At 45.2% G+C, this 20711-nt stretch overlaps 4 protein-coding genes and 1 non-coding gene across 5 annotated transcripts; 3 read left to right on the top strand and 2 right to left on the bottom strand.

Moving 5' to 3' along the window:
• Positions 1-174: 174 nt before the first annotated feature.
• Positions 175-2333, bottom strand: LOC128714730 (uncharacterized). Its single transcript, XM_053809610.1, has 2 exons — positions 1855-2333; positions 175-1786 (listed from the first exon to the last, which is right to left on the bottom strand). The coding sequence occupies exons 1-2, from the start codon at positions 2331-2333 to the stop codon at positions 175-177; spliced, it is 2091 nt and encodes a 696-aa protein (XP_053665585.1).
• A 970-nt stretch (positions 2334-3303) lies between these two features.
• On the top strand, positions 3304-3910 carry LOC128715150 (40S ribosomal protein S13). Its single transcript, XM_053810031.1, has 2 exons — positions 3304-3562; positions 3665-3910. Exons 1-2 carry the CDS (start codon positions 3353-3355, stop codon positions 3908-3910), a joined length of 456 nt encoding a protein of 151 aa, XP_053666006.1. The 5' UTR covers positions 3304-3352.
• A 2382-nt stretch (positions 3911-6292) lies between these two features.
• LOC128715041 (kynurenine 3-monooxygenase) lies at positions 6293-9444 on the top strand. The gene is made up of 7 exons (XM_053809922.1): positions 6293-6382; positions 6803-6872; positions 6969-7208; positions 7337-7424; positions 8160-8814; positions 8889-9050; positions 9292-9444. Exons 1-7 carry the CDS (start codon positions 6293-6295, stop codon positions 9442-9444), a joined length of 1458 nt encoding a protein of 485 aa, XP_053665897.1.
• Positions 9445-10520: 1076 nt separating this feature from the next.
• Positions 10521-12907, bottom strand: LOC128716197 (2-acylglycerol O-acyltransferase 2-like). The gene is made up of 5 exons (XM_053811116.1): positions 12776-12907; positions 12610-12707; positions 12406-12537; positions 10749-11290; positions 10521-10678 (listed from the first exon to the last, which is right to left on the bottom strand). The coding sequence occupies exons 1-5, from the start codon at positions 12905-12907 to the stop codon at positions 10521-10523; spliced, it is 1062 nt and encodes a 353-aa protein (XP_053667091.1).
• A 1099-nt stretch (positions 12908-14006) lies between these two features.
• Trnay-gua (transfer RNA tyrosine (anticodon GUA)) lies at positions 14007-14111 on the top strand. The gene is made up of 2 exons: positions 14007-14043; positions 14076-14111. It is a non-coding gene; the product is annotated as a tRNA-Tyr (tRNA).
• The last annotated feature ends 6600 nt before the right edge of the window (positions 14112-20711 follow it).

Below are 20711 nucleotides of genomic sequence, written 5' to 3'. Positions count from 1 at the left end.
TATCTGCTTTCATTTACTAGCCTAGTGCACAGTGACATCCTATGAGGAGAAAAAAAGAAAACGAACGACATTGATGTAACATAAAGCTAGTGGAACGAGGTTGGTATGAGATCACAAAATCACAAGTTTTTTTTGGAATGTGGGCTTGCTTCAGTTTGGATGGTCGCTTCATCTTTAACGATGCTTGACACCATCCGACTCCTGACCGGCAGACGGTGTGTACAGTTTCGGTAGCTCCGATTCGAGCCGCAACAGCTGGACGAACGTCTTCAACTTCATGGTCGCGCCCGGTCCAACGCCCACACCAGCTCCCATCCCGTCTGCATCGTTGGTGGCGGTTTTGACGAAGGTCGAATAATACGACACCAGCTCCTGCGAACCATCGTCGTCCAGATCGGCGATTAGTAGCGAGTTTTCCTGATAGTTCAAATCCGGCTGACAGAGCACCGGATCCGCCGGATCGCCGTTGATCGTCTCGCGGCAAAACTGGATCACATTGCTTTGGCTCGTGTTTTCGATCTTGATGTAGCTCGAGTTGAACACGATCAGCTTGATCGTTTCCTTGAGGTAGCGCATACGCGTGCGGAACACTCCGGACGGTCGGGCCGGGGAGGACGCCGATTGATTTTGGCCCCGTGCTGACGAGGACGTTTTCGAGATGGCGTCCAGCCCGGGCGGTCCTATCCAGGGCTGCTGGTGGATGAAGCGCTGCTTGCTGTCGTCATCCCGCGCACCGAACAGCGTGCGCTTGAACCGTGAGCTCCGATTGTCCGGATCACGCTGGCTCCACTCCCAAAACTTAATCACGAACCCGTACATGGTGGAGCGGTTATCGGCACCGAAATTGGAGAAGCTTAATCGCACCGGCTGCATGCCGTACAGCTGACGGCCGGATACGTTCCACAGCAACTCGCCGGTTGACTCTTCCGTCAGCAGCACCGAGGTGGAACAATTCTCCGGACATTTGCCACGATTCTCCACCACGAGCTGCTTGCCACCGACATTTGTTATCGTGCGCTGTTTCTCGGTGTTGCGCCTTTGGCCGAAGAATTTGTGCTGGGGCAGATCGGTGGGCATTCGGCGAACCACACGCATATCGAGTGCTTTACGATGTATGAGCTTGTACAGCTCCGGTAGTGACTTGGCTTTCTGCTGTTCAGACTTTTCCTTGACGCAGTTAAACTTTACGTTTAGTTCCTCGTCCAGCATGAGCTTGTGGACGTACAGACACTCTTTAACGGCGTATGAATCCCCGATTGTGATGCCCTTCCGGCCAGATATCATCACCAAACGGTTGTGCTTGGTCTCGCTGGAACTCGTCACGAACAGTAGATCGTACACTCCGTCCCCGTCGACGTCCGGTATTAGGAGCGGGAAGTCGAGCATGTCGTTCTGTTTGCCGCTGTTGCTTCGCTTGTTGTATCCTTCCGCGTGCCACAGCCACTCCCCGGACAGTGGATCGATACACTCTAGCTGGCCGTACTCATCCAGCACCAGACAGTCTGGGGCACCGCTCCGATCCGCATCTAGCAAGGTGCAATCGATGCTCTTCGGTTCGTTTATCATCTGATCGTACCAAGCGACCTTGCCGGAGCTACCGACCAGTGAAATGATCCCATTCCGTCTTCTGTACGATTCGTCAAACTCTGGGAACAGCTTATCGCCCCGGTACATGAAGACCAGGTTCTTGCTCTTGCCGTGTACACCCTCGACAACGTTGATCACACCTTTCAGTTCGATTTTCTCGTAGTTACGTATCCAGTTTTGCGTTTTAACCCGTTCCGCGCTGGAAGAGCAAGTTTACGAGGCATGAATAATCGGAAGAAGGCGAAACATTGCGCCCGAATAACTTACCGTGCAGGACAGGACAGCTCATCCGAACACGGAATAATCCAAAGAAACACTATCACCGCGAGGAAACAAATGACCAGAGATGCCACGAAGCAACATTTCCTCGGGAAGGACATTTTGTGATCCGGTATCGTACCGGCCTCGTGCAGAATGGCCACATTGTCCGCGTGAAAGACGCCACTTGCATCCTCCACATCGCTCGGGCTCGGTGGATAACCACCGTTGTACAGGGCAGCACCACCATTTTCGGTTCCTGTAGCTGAGCGAATCTCCGCCACCGGTCGCCCCTTCATACCGTTCATCATGATCGCCGTCACAACACCACCGCTCCTACCCCTGGTACTTCCGCCAAACGTGCGTTCCGATATTCGGCGAACTGTTATTGTGGTACGTCGCAATAGCTCTTCTTCACTCTCAGAATCGGTCAGTGTCGTCTGTGGAAGAGGGGAGTATATACCACCGGACGAATCACTATTGGGCATGCTATGGAGAGACACTGTGGCATGCGAGTGCGGTGGAATCATGCAAAAGTTAATTATTCGCCTGCGTTAACGTGTAGATAAATGTTCGTCCTTTCATTACCGTTTGGAGACGTGCGTATCTTGTACCCTGGAATGTGCTCCAACAGTGAGCGAAGCGTTTGTGGCTGGGTTGCACATTTACGACCAGCGACGTGGTTCCGCTGGACGGTTGTAGACCCACCCCACTGACTCCATCTTCACCCGCAGCACGTGTTTAATCCGATCGAATCTAATCAAATTTAGGGCTTTCCCGCAAATGAACTTGTTTATTATTCAAGGAATCGAGGACAATGCAAAGCGATGGGGCGATTGTTTTGCTGTGTTTTTACTTTTCCTGACAATTTTTGTGATCATGCGTGGAAACACAAATTTGAACTTCTTCGTTTTGTTTTTCCTTTTCCGCGAAGGAATTGTGCATTCAACTGTCGAATAATTGTGCAACGTATTGTATGATTTTAAAACATCTGCTGATGTCTGCTCATTGTGCATTAGATGGATAATTGCTCCCAATGCCTATATAAAGTATTAAATTGCAAATGGAACAAAAAACAAATAAAAACCAAATTGAATTATTCACGCGCCGTCGAAAAGGCCTTTTTATTCGAAGGCCCTCTAGCTGTGGGAATGCGAACTAATGATTTGCATTGTTCGTTTTAAAAAATCGCCAACGTATCGTTGACACTCTTTACCGATGCTTATTACGAACTTAGTACATAACAGAGTTGCAAAATATTTTAATAAAACAAATAACTGCCGGAATCGCCTTCAATAATAAATTCACAAAAGTTCGTGCAAGAAAACAAAACCTGTTGACACACTCTGTTTGACAGTACTACTGTCGCGAGTGATGTCCCGATGGGCCGCCCTTTGTGCGGGAACCGTGCCGTGTCATAAGTTGACGTCTTCCTCCATCTTTCTTTTTGTCAAAGTCTCGGTGAACTAAACACGCGGTGCGAAAGCACGAATAAAAATATCGAAAAATGGGTCGTATGCACGCTCCTGGTAAGGGTATTTCCAAATCCGCGCTACCATACCGTCGTTCCGTGCCGTCGTGGCTGAAATTGAACGCCGAAGATGTCAAGGAGCAGATCAAGAAGCTCGGCAAGAAGGGCATGACTCCGTCGCAGATCGGCATCATTCTGCGGGATTCGCACGGTGTCGCTCAAGTGCGCTTCGTCAATGGCAACAAGGTTAGTTTGGCTTCCGGCCGGCAAGTGCCGTCGGTCGTATTTGTGTTGGATTTGGGTGCTACAGAACGATGCATATTAATGTGCAATGGTTTGTTGTTGTAGGTGCTGCGTATCATGAAAGCCGTTGGCCTGAAGCCCGACATTCCGGAAGATCTGTACTTCCTGATCAAGAAGGCCGTATCGATCCGCAAGCATTTGGAGCGTAACCGTAAGGACATCGACAGCAAGTTCCGCCTGATTCTGATCGAGTCGCGCATTCACCGCCTGGCCCGGTACTACAAGATCAAGGCAGTCCTGCCACCGAACTGGAAGTACGAATCGAGCACTGCTTCCGCTCTGGTTGCCTAAGCAGGAAAGTGGGAAGTGAGACCCGCCGAGAAGAGACGGACAGACCGGTGTGAAGGAAAGGAAAATGCGTTGATGGTCTGATGATGTTCAACTTCAAACGTGGGATGTTGAAAATGTAATAATACACAGCAGCTGGCATCTGGACGGAGTCAGTTTCTCTACGAAGAAAGTGTCGATTGTGTTCTTGGCGAAGCCGAAAATCCATTTCACCTGTTTTGGAGGTCCGTTGTCGGAGACCTGCACTGACGTAAAGAGGTTGCAAGCTTTGTTTTGATAGCGTGTGGTGGTGTTGTTTGTGTTAGTAGCGTGGTCAATCTTGTAATCGACGTTTAACTTGAACCAATCGTTAACTTGTCCAAGGCTTTCCATCACATCAGGTAATGTTGGCAAGACTCAACAACAAACCTAATGAAGTTGAATCTGGCCTATTTTCAAAGCAAGTTACATACATCACAGGGAAGAATTGTTTTGCGTAATGCACACAATAGCAGTAACGCAACGGTGCTATGTGATAAATGTTTGGTGGTCCATAGAGAGGTTGGTCCTTATTCGAGTTATTCGTCTCTTTAAGAGTTATAATTATCTTTGAATCAATTCTCTCCAGCTCATCCTTCCATTACATCGGTTTGAACAGTCCTCCCCGTAACAATGCTGCTTAAATATTTTCTCAAAACCTTTCGAATATTTGCCGAAAAAAAGATGCAAAAACCTGACCGATGTCACATACGGCGATGCGTATCGGCGATAAGACCAATCGCTATGAATCAACAACGGCACGTCGCTTCGCTCTATGGATCGTGATCTCGAGTAGGTTCAGCGATCCGTGGTTAATCTTTCCGGATTGATCACCAATGTTCCGAGCGACAGCACCATACTGATAAGCAAAACGGTTTTGGTGCTCCTATGAGTCAGCCCTTACAAACGTCCCACTAGCCATTGTGATAAGCACGATCTCACTCAAGATTTGTCTGCATCACGTCGGGTCTGGCGGGTGATGATCATTGCCACTGTATAATGCCTGGATAGTTGCAGGAGAGTCTTCGAGATCTTATTATCCGAAGAAAGCGTATCTATGTACGTATCTCTCACTATTCGTGGAATCTACCGTCGTTTACATCAAAACAAACATAGCGTTAAACCATTTCAACTAACAGATTACGCTCTCCAGCAAAGTATCTACGTGACAATAGTTGGCGGGGTACTTGTTGGATGATAAACGGCGGTAGCACATGGCATCAGTGGCAATACATACAGTCAATTGGCCATTTATTGGAGTGCTACTCTTAGTAGCGATGTCTCCATATAATCCTCACTAAGATCTTGCTAAGCGTTTTATTTATAACGAAAGGAAACTTAACCAAACAACGTGTCCGTTGGAACTTTCTGGTGTTTTTCTTTGTTGGCATTAGGGAATATTGTGGTTAGTGTGTGTGTTTTTTTTTATTATGTCCATCAATCATTAAACTACACAAACCATTCTAATCATCCAAATTATGCATTGAGCATTTTTCAAATTAAAAAAGAAAACAAATTTCCACCATGATAACACCGTAACCAATCAGCCATGAATCTGCTTCATTAAAAAAATATATACACGCAAAATTAGAACCTTCGTGTAACCGGGCAAAAAACAACTCTACATGGTAGTTAGAGCGACGAACTACGTGTTTTTGTTCTGTAGTGGGTAAATTTCGGTTTAATTAACTTCCTTCGCCAACAGTAATCAAGCAAAAAACGTACAGAATCGTGATGTTATCACTACTTTTTCCTCGGGACACAAAAAAGTTATCTTCCTCATGGGCTTTGGCAGGGAATGGAATTTTCTTCGCGGCTCTTACGAAGCTGTTGTTACCACTAGAAATAGCGTTTGACGTCGTATTAGCGGCAAGCACTAATACACCAGCGGCCAAAACTATTGGAAACGTGATAACGTGCCCTGCAGCCCTCCCCCACCCTGTTCTACTAAGCTTTTGCGCCGGCAGCAGGAACGTGAGACGCATTGAAGCAGAACCAGCAGCAGAGGAGTGATTCCAGAGAATGCTTGCAGAGAAACAGTAGGAAAGAGATAGACCACCGAAGGTTGCACAGCAGCGTGAAGGTAGAAGGAGGATACGGCAGCAGGACGATCGAGACTGGGCGAGGCTTTTTCTGTCCGGTTTGATACGGCGCTGGGTTCAATTCCATTCGGGCGCTTGACCGTGCTGGTTCTTCGGATTGGTACCGCTTACCACAACGGTGCCACGTGTAGTGTAGGTGTGCCTACTATTTATTATATGCGTCCCAGTCAAGCCCGCAGCTGTCTGTCGTCCAGTGATCGTCCATTGCAGGAACAATTGTTTTCGTGTAGCTTATTTGTGTGAAGTTTAACGTTATAATCGCATAATGGTGACCACTAGTGACAAGTACAAGCGTACCAATACCAATGGTATGCAGCATCAGCCACTGGACGTGGCCATCGTCGGTGGCGGATTGGTGAGTATTGCCTGTTTTTTCGATACCAAGCGGTGTGTCGAATTGAATTTTAAATTTAGAAATGTTTTTTTTAAATTAATAACTCATTTGTCTTTAACTTGTAGCATGAATGAATTCTAGCATCTTTGTTATCTTCTTGACTTCCTTGTGCGTTGTAGAACTTTTGTGTTTTTATTGCAATTAAATACCGTTCGTTGTCGGAGCCTTATCAAAAACGACGATTTTTTTTGGCGGCAAAGTCGTTCTGGAAGTAATCTTGCCTATTTCGCAACATAATGCGATCGATTTCCGTCACACTGACCGTGGTCAATATTTGTGTGCTTTTTTGGGACACAATAAAAAAAACGTTGGGCAAGCTAATGGAACACCGTAACAGTGTAGCAACTATGATATTTTATTCTTCTTTTGTCCCTTTAATAGGTTGGCTCACTGTTGGCATTGCATTTGGGTAAGAAGGGGCACGAGGTGAATCTGTACGAATACCGCGAAGGTAAGCATTTGCAAAGTACACACCATTTTGTATGGTTCTCCAATGAAACATAATTAAAAATAACCTTTTTTTTTGGGGGGGGGGGATTCTTTACAGATATACGCACGGCAGAATTAGTAATCGGGCGGAGTATCAATCTGGCCCTGTCGGCCCGTGGTCGGCGCGCGCTAGCCGAAGTTGGGCTTGAGGAAGCCCTGCTGGAACACGGTATACCGATGTCGGGACGGATGCTACACGACATTCACGGCAACCGGAAAATCGTACCGTACGATGCAAACACCAACCAGTGCATTTATTCCGTTGGCCGCAAGCATCTGAACGAGGTGTTGCTAAACGGTACGATGTATAGCCGGCATGTTACTGCCCGACGAGGCAGGGTATCATGTTACAAGTGTCGGAAACTATCGGTTTCCATCGGTAGGGCACAGTTCTAAGGTTTCTTTACCTCTTCTATTTGCTTACAGCGGCCGAGAAATACCCGAACATTCACATGCATTTTAACCACAAACTGGTCAGCGCCAATTTGGACGAAGGCAATCTGTCTATGGTTGAGTAAGTAGCAAACATGTAACCTGCAGACATTGTACCCTGAAGGAATTCTTGGCCATTTCTAGAACGTTCCAATTTGATGATTGTTTTAAAGAAAGGAACAATTCGTACCATTAGGAGACAGTTTCCGAATGCGTAGAAGATGATTTTTTAACGGATGTATTTAATATGCTCACGTGTTGTGCCAAACTGGTGATTGGAGACTTTTTGGACCCCCCATGATGGCGTGCTTCCATTTGAATGCCTTTATCTGGAATCATTTGTAACGCATCAAGATCGTGCCTGAAGATGTCTCGATATTTAGCGTTAGAAGAAAGCAATCTAATCTCTCTCCTCATATTTGTGGATGGTGAATTGTCTTTCATTCATTGTTAACCGGACACATGCAGACGGTTCTTATCTGCTTAGATGATTGCAAGAAACCCTATTGAGAATTGTCCCGTGCACAGTAGATACTTTCGTGGGTTGTAAACTCCCCTCTCCCCCTGGTTGTTTCAGATAGTTGTAAATTCATTCAAAGGGATTTCGTTATCTTCAAGAGTCCTTTCATCAGTTTGAGTTTTTCCTCTGACTCATCACATGCAAGTATGTGGTATCTTGAAGTAGTTGGAAATGCCACCCCAGTGTGGATTAATAAAAAGGTTTTTTTTTATACTTCAGAATTCCTTCCACTCGAACTGCACCATTCGTTACCTTGATTAGACTAATTGAATCTTTTCCACCTGTCTTCACTTGCAGTCCGCAAACGAAAGAGGTCAAGAGCGCTAAGGCGGATCTGATCGTTGGTTGCGACGGTGCGTACAGTGCCGTCCGGAAGGAAATCGTCAAACGGCCCCGCTACGACTACAGCCAGACATACATTGAGCACGGCTACCTGGAACTTTGCATTCCGCCAAAGGCGGATGGAGAGTTCGCCATGCCGCACAACTATCTGCACATCTGGCCCCGGGGACAGTTTATGATGATTGCACTTCCCAACCAGGACCGCACCTGGACCGTGACACTGTTCATGCCGTTCACACATTTCCACAGTATTACCGATCAGGAGCGGCTGCTCGAGTTCTTCCGCCAGTACTTCCCGGACGCGATCGAACTGATCGGACGCGAGCGGCTGATAAAGGATTTCTTCAAGACGAAACCACAATCGCTCGTGATGATCAAGTGTAACCCGTACCACGTCGGTGCGAAGGCGCTCATCATTGGTGACGCAGCACATGCGATGGTACCGTTCTATGGGCAGGGCATGAATGCGGGCTTTGAGGATTGCAGCGTACTGACGGAACTGTTCAACAAGTACGGTTCAGATCTGACGCGTGTCTTGCCAGAGTTCAGTGAGAGGCGCTGGGAGGATGCCCATGCCATCTGTGACTTGGCGATGTACAATTACATTGAGGTATGCGTAGGCGCGTGTCCATTCAGCTTGGTGTTGTGTATGTATTTACCGTTCTGGGTTTCTTTCCGTTTCAGATGCGAGATTTGGTCACCAAACGTTCGTACCTTTTCCGCAAGAAGCTGGACGAGCTGCTGTTCTGGTTGATGCCGAATACCTGGGTCCCGCTGTACAACTCCGTATCCTTCTCGCACATGCGCTACAGCAAGTGTATTGCCAACCGTGCCTGGCAAGACAAGGTATGTTTGTGCACAACATTGCGCCAATTTGTTTGCAGCTCTAATGAGATTGATGAGTGGCCAAGGCATCGCTTCCATTTCGAACGTCGAAACAAGCCAAATATTGGCAAGCGATCATTAATTGCACCAATTGTAAATAGCCTGCCCATGCACATATCATGCCAAAACGCTACCATCCATTGGAAATGCATGCAATCGTATTTAACTGATAATGGTTTCTGCATGTGCTTCTTTGTTGCAGATTCTCACACGCGTATTGTATGGCGCTTCGTTTGCCTCGATCGCAGCTATCGGCGGTCTGTGCTACCGCCACGTGACCGTGGGTCATCTCGACCAGCTATCGTCGACGATCTTATCCACGCTCCAGCTACTGAAACCGAAAACAAGCGTTTAATAAATGCATAATATTTACCATACACTAGACAGATTCTGTTGGTTCAATTCAATTGCCGTTTGGGGTACCTCCACATCACAGTCACAGGACTGACCATACTTACACTGTCTTTGTAAACAAGTTAATCAGTGACCAATGCTTTGGACAAGGTTGATAGCTCGAAGGCGTAAATGAGTTCTGGCATTGTTTCTTACTGTTCTACACTGTTCTTTCGGGACGCTTGATACTTTTACGTACAGCTCTAGTTCCTTGAAAAGAGTCCTTATCATGTGCAGAAAGCAGTCCTTGTGCAGTCCTTATCAGAACGCAGAAATTATAGGTAAAGTGCTATTTTGTTCAGTTCATATATAGTCAGGGGTGAAATGTTCACTTTCTCAATCGTTTTTGATAGTCATCAACCACGTAATAATATACTTACAAGAATATTTATGAAATAAGTTTACAATTACAGGGAGGAAAACACTTGACACAAATTATGGTTCACATTGAAATTTATTTTTACAATCATTTCTTCTTCACCGTCACATGCAACTACACATATGGCAACAATGGAGGAAAACAAACTAATGTGGATAGATTTGGCGCTAGTTCGGCTTAGTATGCTATCCTAATCATGCTCAGAAAAAAAAACGAAGAAAACCCTTTTTTCACCCAACAATACATCCCAGAACGGAAACATATAACAAAAACAAAAAAACACCCCAATAAAGGATACAATTAAACCTAGAATATCTAAATGCTAACACACCCAGTTCGCCTAGTGTTTACTTATGCGCTAGTAATTGACTCCCAAACTGGACAGCAATATCACCACAAACTGTGTGCCAGATTGGTTCTTAGGTATCGAAGAGTTACGGTTTGTCTTGCAGTCTCAATCCTTGCTTTCCGAATGGCAAACGAGCTCAGCTCGCTGGTGGGATCGTCCTATGTGTTGCCATTAAACTACAATATTCACGAGCCCCTGCGTAAGATGTTGCAACGCGGGATTGTGATAGTCACACAGTATCCCATATCTAGCATACACGTCACGCTGTGTAAGATCCAATGGGAACCGTGGTTTTGTCTGGTTTTTAGTTTTATTCCAGCACAAGCTTCACATTCTTGTGATCAGCGATGAAGCGTGATTTATTAGTTTCGAACAAATTATCCAACTCGCGGCAGAATCGTTCGTGCACCTCGTTTACCTGCTCGTTCGTAGGGTCGTCTATCTGCGTTACCTCCATAGGAGCACCGACTAAAAACAAAATCCGTTACACATTAGCGAGTGTTGTACAGTTGTACTGATGTCTTAAACTTCAACTTACCGACTGTATTCAGGGGCTTCCGACGAGGAATCAATCCGTAGCTGTACTGGAAGAACCCACGTCCAACGAACGCGGCCGGTGCGATACCGGTCGTATTTTTGACGAACTCTTGGAACCGGCGCAGCCTCGAACCGGGTGGGTTCGGTGGCTGGTCGAACAGATCCACCTCACCGAACGTCATGACCGGCACGATCGGCGTACCAGCCTTGATAGCGAGCTTACAGAATCCCTTCCGCTTGCGCAACACGAGTGTGTAGTTGTTCGGGCGGCAGTGCAAGGATTCGGCTGCACCACCCACAACAATTGTCACTGCGTTTGAGGTGTAGCCGTCTGCATTTAACGGGTCGTCCGGTTTGTTCGATGCCTTCAGCAGACTCAGAATGCTGTTCGGGTTAGCGGACACAAGGCCCCAGCTTAGCAATATCTCCCGGAAGAAGGGTATTACGAAGTGGAAGTTCAACGTCACTGGACGGGAACGAATTTTGGGAAACTTTTCATGGAAACCGGTCGCATTGGTTGCGAAATTGATGAAAGCACCCAACCTGGAAGAAATTGTTAAGGAAAAATCAGTATAACTAGACTTAATTACATTAAACTAATAGAACTAAATATGATGGGAAGTTTCTTGGAAAGACGTTCAGTACATTCCTGAGGAAATGCGATCGTAAAGAAGAATCTGGAACTTTACTTTCGTATCTACTGATATTATATCCTAGAGTAATTAGAAACCTCCGTGAAGTATGGATTACTTGAAATCGGTTAGATCATTATCTTAAGCCACTTTAGCTCTATTGAGATAATGAAGTTTGATAATGTATGGTAAACTTGGGGAACCTCTCGGAATTTGCCAAACATTCATGAATTAAAAATGGTTCTTACAAGCAAACCGTTCTGCAAATGTTTAATTCCTTAAGCTCTTGTGAATCGTGAGGATTAGATACCGTACGATCGAGGGCTAATTAAATAAATTTATCACATGCTGCAACTGCAATGACTCTAGCAATATTCGAACGGCGTCGAAGAATTCCTGACACTCCTGTTGCAAATCAATAACAAGAGCCGGTTGTATCTGATAAGCAAGAACATAATTCAAATGAGCTTTAAAATTAAAAGAGGTCTGATAAACAGGGGTTACAAATGTAAGCTGGCAGCTTCTCGCGCCCAACCAACCTATGTCTGCACACTGTTGTTTCGTGATCTTTGCCGGTCATACCTGAGATTATCGCTGCCGAGAAACAAGCCAATCGATAAAATCTCCAATCCCCGGCAGTACACCGATACGATTTGTTCAATTACGCACGCAATACAAGGTGGCGTTATCTTCCGCAATTGAAATCTCCCACAAATCGTGGCCGTTTTCGGTTGTAAACAAAATCAACCGCTTGACACTTTGGACCCTTTTGCCTGGGACCCACATTGAAAATTGAAGCGAGAAGTTTCACTATAACCGCGAGAGGTCGCGTATCTTATCAGCGTTCGATAGATGATTGCTCGCTTCGGGTACCCTCGCCCCCAGTGCTCAATCATCTTGAGCTTTGGGAAGTAATTATTTTCGGCGTAATAACGCCAGTGGAGCTAAGCGGGAATCTTTTAGCGCATTTCCAGAATGTTTTCCAATTCTACTATGAATGCGGATCTATATATAGCGCATACTCACCCTAGCACGCCGTGAGGAAAGGCGGCAAATAAATAGTTCCGGTTAGGATCAAGATCGACCGTCTTGTGCAGTTTCGCCGGGAAGTAGCTCTGGTAGAGCTTCCACCAGAACAGATCTCTCCACCATTTTACTCTGCGGAATACAGTTGGATGAATTACAACGCGTAACGTAGGACCGTAACCGGAACGTTTGAACACTACTTACCCCTGTCCTCGTCCTCCGTTCACTGTGATCTTTCGATCCGTGTAGATGAAATATCCGTAGATGACACATAGCGTTCTAATAAATAGGTTACCATAAATCTACAGGAAACACAAAACATAGGTTAGCTTGCAACATGTGGATCAACGCAGGTTTTGATCAGGCTTACCAGGAGGAGGAAGTATGATATGAGCATTCCCAGCTCACCGAATAATATTAACCACATCCACAGGGCAGTGGATAGAGTCTCGAGTCGTCGCCGCATGGGCACATTTAATGGTGCCCATTCGATTTTACCCATGTTGATCCGTGTAAGCTTACCGGTTTATACCTGTGTGGGACGAGTAGTTACAAAACCATGTGATTATCCAGATGATAGCCTAGATGGAAGCTGTAACAATTGCGAACGGGTCGAGAAACACTTACTAACACATTAAAAGACACGTAGTACAAAGGAAAAAACAAAAGTCACTGGCACTAGAGGTTACAGATATCGTTTAGAACAAAAGAGGTATGCACCGGGTGTCCTCGCGTGCTCCCGGGATCAGCACGGGTGCAAGGTTAGAATGTGACTGCACGCACTATTAGAGCTAGCATTCGCAGCAGGCGTGTGCTGTTGCTAACACTCCTCCTCAACCCAAGATTTAGAGCAAGCGTCTACTTTGTTTGGTGTCCCGAGAGTGTACTGGCTCTTGTCGTGTTATGTCAAAGGCACGCAACACAATCGTAACTTTCGGTGGTTTCGGGTGTTTGTCGAGTGTACACACACACACACACACACACACACACACGCGTTATCAGACTCTCTTGCTTCCGCGAGGGGAACTCGCTATTTCAATTGTATTTTTCGACTACTAACGCAACTGATAGGAGCAGGTGAACTCAGCGCGATAAGAGGAGCCTATTCCTTTGACAATGCATTGGAATGAGTGATGAATGTGATTGTGTTTGTAAGACACAGCTGCATAGCTGAAATGCAACACCGTTTCTTAGCAGATTGATTTCAACGGAAGAGTATCACCATTGGTGACATTGGATTGGGTAATTAACCAATATATTTGTAATGTACGTAATATGAGGTCCTTCGCAACAAACAGCCAAACAAAAATCCACTTCACCTTGACCCGACAACAGTGGGGCCGGAATGGTTGCAAAACGAGATATAGCGCTGATTCGATAAGAATTCAATGAGCACAATAGCATGATCTAGTTTTATATGAATGTAATTCCATTTGGGTTGGAAATTTAAGCTTTGCTCACAATGAGGATTAGATTTCATATCTTTACATTTGTTTGTAATAGAATTAGGACATAAAAAAATCGTCCTACTCTCGTCTTCCTGTCGTTAAACACAAAGTAACCCGGAACAGGTATGTTGATTAGCGACGCGTCACTCATCACCTTCGATAGCTCAGTTGGTAGAGCGGTGGACTGTAGAGGCAATGATGAAACCAATCAAGCAAATAGTGATCCATAGGTCGCTGGTTCAAATCCGGCTCGAAGGATTTTTGAAGAAAATGATTGTTTTTTTTTTCATTTATTACAACTTCTTTGTATCTTAATCATTTTCTTACCCTTGCGCTTAAAAACAAATTAAGCACTGTTCCACATTTAATTCCTTGGTGCCATTGGTTGACGTCAATGCTCGCTTGCACGCACGTGGCTGTTTGGTGACGATCTTTTATCCGATGTTTCAGTGTTCAAACCAACCATAAACTCTCACTCAATCTGTTTACTGTTCGTAATATATCCTTGTTCAGTGGAAAATTGGCAAACAAATAACAATTCACGAGTTCACCACCTACGGGTGGGGGCTGTAGCGTCAACACTCACATCCAACCGGCGCGAATTACAAATCAAGACACTTGACAAACGCAGATCTGTTGCGACTGATCTCGCGCGTTCTCAAGTAAGTACGCTATTATTTAGTGCGCGAGATGAAACCGACCGGCGGGAGAGCACGACGTCACAAACACTGTCCACCCTGCACGTACACGGTTAATCAACGCTTGTTTACCGCGGTTAAATGCTGCTGCCTTTTCTTTCCCTGCGCAAAGCGAACAACTCGTCACTAGGTTCCACTTGTCACACAGAATGCGTTCCACGACGGGGACAAAACGTTACTAGGCGCATGCGTCTTCATATACGGCCCCCGTAGCAAACTCGAGCTGAACGAGACGCAAAAATATGTAACCTCCATGCAAACACTCGTGACATCATTGATTCGTATGGAGGATACATATTTTTGCGCCCGTCTAGCTCGCGATTGCTACGGAGGCTTTTGTGTTTGCTTATCCTTCAGCCCGTTAAGCGCTTCTAACGGGCTTATCGGGTTGGCTTTTGTTACAGGGGAGAGGTTGTCAGAACATGAATCAGCCCGGTAGTTCTCAATCCCTGCCCTCTTTCTTTGTTAGTTTGATCACTTCTCGGCTGGACCCACACAATAACCTATCGGGAAGCTTCCTTTCACCAACCACCGCTGTATCTAAGCTTAAACTGATAAGAGTGAAAACGGCCTGCTAAATACGGACACCGAAAGGGCGCATCGATGTACACAAATCGTCACCGATAAATCGCGGTGCCTACTGCGATGTTATCAGCTGTACAGCAGATGATGCAATTATGTTATCAGTCATTGCTACTTGTTCGGTAGGCGGCTAGAATTAATGCCAAATCAGCGATTCAGCAGAACGCTTGTCCTGCTTCGTTCCTGTAGTTATTGATTCTAATTAAGAACTATTACCACGGCACCACTTTCACTGTCGACAGTGAGACGAGTTCTGAGCAGTATCGAACAGTAAACTAAACGGAACGGTTGCTGATCCGATGAATCAGCCTTTCTTCACGATCAGAAGGGCACACTCCTCGAATCGTAATCGGTAGCCACGGAACAACTCACCCACATTGTACGTTGTGCGCTGCTTTCTTCTGGTACAACTAATGGTACAACGTAGAATCCGATAACAACGCAATGCGGGAGGTCGTTTCCTTGGCTACAATAATTGCACACTCAACTGTTCTCTTCTCTCACGATCATGCACACGCTCATCGTCCGCTCGCATCGCTCACCTCTGACGCTGGGAGGAAAATTGGTGGAAAAAACACTCGTGGGCCATGTGTGTGCAAATGGTTTTCATGCGGGACATTCTTTTGAGCATGAGAGATGTAATTTATTGTGTGCGTGTGCTGGGAGCATAAATTGACTAGACAAGAAAAACAATCACGATAGCTATTACGGGTAGTTTATTTACAGGAGTATGGATAATGAGATCGTTTTGCTTTTCAAGCTTCGCACAGAGACAGCCGGAAATGAAAGATCAGGGAAGGTGGAAAATTTACTTAATCGGAATTTACTTAACGTAGTGATGGGTCATACGATTCATTTCACGACCCGAATCGGGTGCGAACATATCGGAATAGATTCCGACCCTTGCTGGTCGGAGCCCTCCGTAGCGACCCGAGTAGATTCGGATCGACCTGTAAGTACAAGTAGGTTCAGTAGGTGCCCGCTGTTATAAGCGACTCCGTCTCGTGGGCGCAGCGAGTTCAGGTCGGAGGTTCAGTAGGTCCTGTAGGTGCACGCTGTCATAAGCAACTCCGAACTTTGGGTGCAGCGGAAACTTTTCCAAATTCTTTAAATTTTGGTCAAATCTACACGCGTAAGCCACCCTTCCCGCAACTTAAATTTCTATATGCCCTTCTTCAAAGTCCCTGCCCCTATCAAAGTCTTGAATATTCAGATGACTGTGTATTTTTGAGTCAATGTCCCACTGGTTGGAATTTGGATAGCTTTGTACAACGAATACAGTTGTCCAAAACTCACTATTTAATTGAGACTTAGACACTATACCTGCTTTCAATCAATCAACGATAAATAATCTGTTCCAGACTTAAACGGCGATATTCATTCTAGTGATGTGCATATTGATTCCGAATAATACGTAGGAATTAGATTTTATTAGGGAGTGAAGTGAATTACTTGAAATTTTAGAGATGAGTTTTTATAAGAACTTTGTAGGAGTTTGTTTTTGGAACCGTCGGAATCGCCCGGAATCGTTGGAAACCATCCTAAGGATCATTTCCTACGCTTTTTAATGTTGGTTTTAATGGTTTTAAGGTTTTAATAAATTTTTAATGCAATCAAACGATTTTGAGTCGATTTTAGTGCGTATAAAAGGTGGTTAAATATTTTCTATATATTAATTTATACAGATTATTTTCGCATCCACATTTCGGCATTTATTTCCATTATAGTTGAGGCGCTTTTCACATTTCAAGGTATCATGCTGATATCAATGAGAAATACAATGTGAGTTGAAGCTACGGATTAGCCGTTCTCAAGAACAAATGAGAGAGGCGAGTACTCTACGTAAAGTAAAATTTCTCCTAGAACTAACTAGAACGTTAACTCTAGAGAAGGTTTTAAAAAAGAGTCTTAACAACGTATTGTAGATGAACCTTTTGGCCTTAACATAGTTTTATTTTGGGTTTATTAGGGACTACAAGAACTGTATGTGTGATGATAATACTTAAGCACATGGAAGTAACAACATCGTCAAAACCATGATAAAACAGAAAATGCTATTTGGGATTGGAATCGTCCGGAATCGATGGAACCGTTCAGACCCATTGAAATCGTCCGGAAAATCGTTCGGTACCGTCGAAATTGTATGGAATCGTCGGAATCGGCTGGAATCATTGGAATTGTATGGAACTGCCGGAATAGACTTAAGTGACTTTTTTTTTATTACAGATTTCAATCGAAATTTCAATGTTTTCTACGATTCAAAACGAGTGGAATCCGTAATCGGAACCGGAGTCACCATGGGAACCATGGGTGCGCTCCAGAACACCCATCACTAGTGCGGCGAAACAAATGTTCGATGCATAGATTTTGCCAACAACAAAGTTGCCCGCAACCAACTTAGACCACCGCCTAAGCAAAACATGAACAGAAAGAAGGGAAAAGATGCTGCATAAGGAATGGAAGATGGAGTTTCCCTCAACAAGAGTGTGTGATTTTTTTCTAACTCCAATACAATGCGCTTGCCATGGCAAACACGAAATGTCGATAACGCAATAAGAGATTGAAGCAAAAAAATCAAGCCAATCACGTGGCTAGAACAAAAGCGCTAGATCAATAGGTTACGCACGATACGGAAACTTCCTTTGGCATCCTCATGGCGCCGTCAGCTCTTGCATACATTCAATAACGCCTGCTTTCTGCACGTGGCAACTCCATTCCCCGGTGTTTCTACCGGCTACTTTTGCTTTCTTTTGCTCTTTGTTTGGTACTGGGGGCAACCGCCTTAGCCTACTTATGCGAAGATGCTCGCAGCGATTTGACAAGTGTTTAGTAATTTTCGTAGCACACACAGGAGAAATGGCATGATCACAAGGTTAAAATATGTACAAACTTAAACAAGAAAAAAATAATAAAAAGTGGTATGCAAATAACAGGAACTCATGGAAAAGGGGAATTTTAAACAGGTAGCCGATAAAGTCATTGAAACATATGCTAAATCCTGGTGCGGTCGGTATCATTTGCCATTTTAAAAGTTCATTATTTTAAGCTGCTATTCCGCACGAAGCGCAATAAAGATAATTAGAACTGATGCCACCATACCGCAGCAATAAAGCACAGCAGAAGCCTGTTTAGTGTTTAAGCTCTCTGCTAAGTATACAGTGAGCAGCACGCATATCGAACAGAGCGTGGATTGACATTCTCACGTCAACCATAGACACCCAAATGCGATATTGATTAAGTCGTGTAGTGACAGTAATAATAATTTGCTTCTTTCCTTGTTTTTTTTCTGTACGCTCCCCCCTCGCCACAATAGCGGACGCTGCGTGATCCGCGGCGGAAGGTTAATTTCCTTCCCTCATAACCCTTTAAGGTTAGGCTAACGTGGCGCGAAAGGTTACGGTGAGCGCAGGCCGCGATCGGCGTGATCGAATCGACGTCGTTTCGATTAGCGGCGAATCGATGTGGGTATACTAATTAAAGCGGGTCCGGTTTGTGGGGCAGGAGCTTAGAATGATGGGTAGCGTGCTAAAGGAACCGGTCGCCGGATGATGTAATTAAATGTACCTTCACATCTGTCGTTATTTAACAGGAGCAGTGTGGAACGGTTGCGTGTTTTGTTTATTTATTTATTTTTTTCGTTGTACAAACGAACAAAACAGGCTGACATATTCTTTGGCTGCCGTTTAGAAATGATATTATAGTGACAAATAATTGACATTAGATGTGTGCGAGATTCTTCCCACGTTCGTGTGTCCGCTTCATACGCTGAGCAGTCCTAGAATGTGTTCCTTAGGTGCCTTCGGTGGTGCAACAGGTGCTGAGGTGCGTGCGATGGCTTGCCTAGCTATTCGACACTGGTTAGCGTACGCCTTCCAGCCACCCCAAAAGACACCCGCACGCGGTGTGCTAATATTGATAAATGACAGAAAAATATCAATGCGAAAATGTCAAGCCTCAAGCCCATCGCTCAGCGCTGTGCGTCGTGGCTTCTGTTACCCCAAGGGGAATTGTTTGTATTTTTGTTTGTTCACCACCAGTTTACTGTTAGACCCAGCGGCACAATTTGGTGCATGTTATCGGAGAATTACAACTCATTTCCTTTGTCTCTAGCTGTACCGTGTGTGGCTCCAACCCCTTAGCAGAATATCGGAAATTGTTTCGATCCCCACCAGGATGCACTATGTGAAATTTGAATAATCGAATTCCCTGCTGGCAGCGCCGAATTAGCTGGTCAAACATGGTTACTGCCCAAGCGGATCGGAGAAGAACAGAAGTGTTTGCAGGCAAAACGAGTTGCTGCCAACCGACACACAGCCATGAAACCGAATCTCTAATGAATCGTGCAAATTTTCGACCTCTTCATACGGTTTAGACTTCCTGGAGGGTTGAATATTTGACTACGCACCAGCAGCATCGTGCCATTGGGGATGTCTTTGGGGCTGTTTGAAGAAGCAGAATGCTGTGTACAACCTTCGACCTCCCGTGGATGACGTTGATGCAGGTTTGGAGTGGTATACTTTTTCAGCCAGCAACGCGCGTGATCCGGGTACGTCTAGTACTCGAACATTGGTTGATAAGTATTGATCGAAGTGTTAATCGTGGGTTGCTTTAATGTGATGTTAGACGAGTCAGATTTTAATACAATTTTATTTAAAGCAAAACCTCGATTATCCGGGCATCTGCGGACCGGCCGCATGCCGGTTAATCGATTTTCACGGATATCAGTCTCTTCAGCTTGCTATATATGTTTTAGTATAAGAAGTTAGTGTTTATTAACAATATGGGAACATTTTTCAGGGAGTTTAACTTAGCAATATCTTTATAGAAAACTTTCCATTTCCTCACGGACCAACCGGTAGAACGGTTAAAACAAGTCAAAACTATTCCACTAGCCGTGATTGTTTAGCCCACGGTTCGACGTTCTACTGTATTTGTGTGAAAATAATATTCGAAAACCACCAATCATGGAAACTTTTCAATCCATCGCACTTAGTTCACTGGTCAGCCTTCACATTTTCTCCATTTCTGCACTTGCGACAACAATGCGGACCACATCAAATGGCATGACTACTTCCAGCATGTCAGCACGACTACTTCTCCGAAGTGGCTGAAGTCACACAAATGAGCATCTGATTGCACTAGGTCCGGGAATGGAAGGGAATCTCCCATAACGTTCTGTGAAGTCTATTTTTGGTCAGTCATTTTTCGGGGACTTCCCGGCAGACCGTGCCCAGCATGGACGGAACGGATACGCGTGGCGGATCTAAGTGCCAAACAGTATCCCGTCTCGTGCACAAACGCTCCCTCCAATCTTAGCCGTGGATTGCTAGCAGCAATAGCTTCATTATTCGTCGAAGACTAGATGCGTGGAAGAAGACTTTACACGTCCTCCGGTACGTCCGCAGATCGTGTCATCCGTACCGTATCGAATATCACCTCGCCTGTAGATGCATGATGTAATTTGTTTAATTAATCAACCTTACGGTGCTGAACGGCGGTAACATTCGACCCGTTCTTGCCTCGCGCAAACAGACACGAGTTGCTCAAGTTCCGTGTGATCCGTTCGGAACGGGTGTGC

The sequence above is a fragment of the Anopheles marshallii genome, chromosome 3, assembly GCF_943734725.1.
Source record: "Anopheles marshallii chromosome 3, idAnoMarsDA_429_01, whole genome shotgun sequence".
NCBI classification, from domain to species: Eukaryota; Metazoa; Arthropoda; class Insecta; order Diptera; family Culicidae; genus Anopheles; species Anopheles marshallii.
This window is presented reverse-complemented; position numbering and strand designations above follow the sequence as displayed.

Excerpts from the sequence above, each read along its gene's own strand:
- LOC128714730 (XM_053809610.1), bottom strand. The coding sequence starts at position 2,333 with ATGCCCAATAGTGATTCGTCCGGTGGTATATACTCCCCTCTTCCACAG. Across the intron at positions 1,787-1,854 it reads GAGCTGTCCTGTCCTGCACG|CGCGGAACGGGTTAAAACGC; the intron begins GTAAGTTATTCG and ends TTGCTCTTCCAG.
- LOC128715150 (XM_053810031.1), top strand. The coding sequence starts at position 3,353 with ATGGGTCGTATGCACGCTCCTGGTAAGGGTATTTCCAAATCCGCGCTA. Across the intron at positions 3,563-3,664 it reads GCTTCGTCAATGGCAACAAG|GTGCTGCGTATCATGAAAGC; the intron begins GTTAGTTTGGCT and ends TTGTTGTTGTAG.
- LOC128715041 (XM_053809922.1), top strand. The coding sequence starts at position 6,293 with ATGGTGACCACTAGTGACAAGTACAAGCGTACCAATACCAATGGTATG. Across the intron at positions 8,815-8,888 it reads CGATGTACAATTACATTGAG|ATGCGAGATTTGGTCACCAA; the intron begins GTATGCGTAGGC and ends TTTCCGTTTCAG. Across the intron at positions 9,051-9,291 it reads ACCGTGCCTGGCAAGACAAG|ATTCTCACACGCGTATTGTA; the intron begins GTATGTTTGTGC and ends TCTTTGTTGCAG.
- LOC128716197 (XM_053811116.1), bottom strand. The coding sequence starts at position 12,907 with ATGGGTAAAATCGAATGGGCACCATTAAATGTGCCCATGCGGCGACGA. Across the intron at positions 12,708-12,775 it reads TATCATACTTCCTCCTCCTG|ATTTATGGTAACCTATTTAT; the intron begins GTAAGCCTGATC and ends TGTTTCCTGTAG. Across the intron at positions 11,291-12,405 it reads TTTCCTCACGGCGTGCTAGG|GTTGGGTGCTTTCATCAATT; the intron begins GTGAGTATGCGC and ends AATTTCTTCCAG.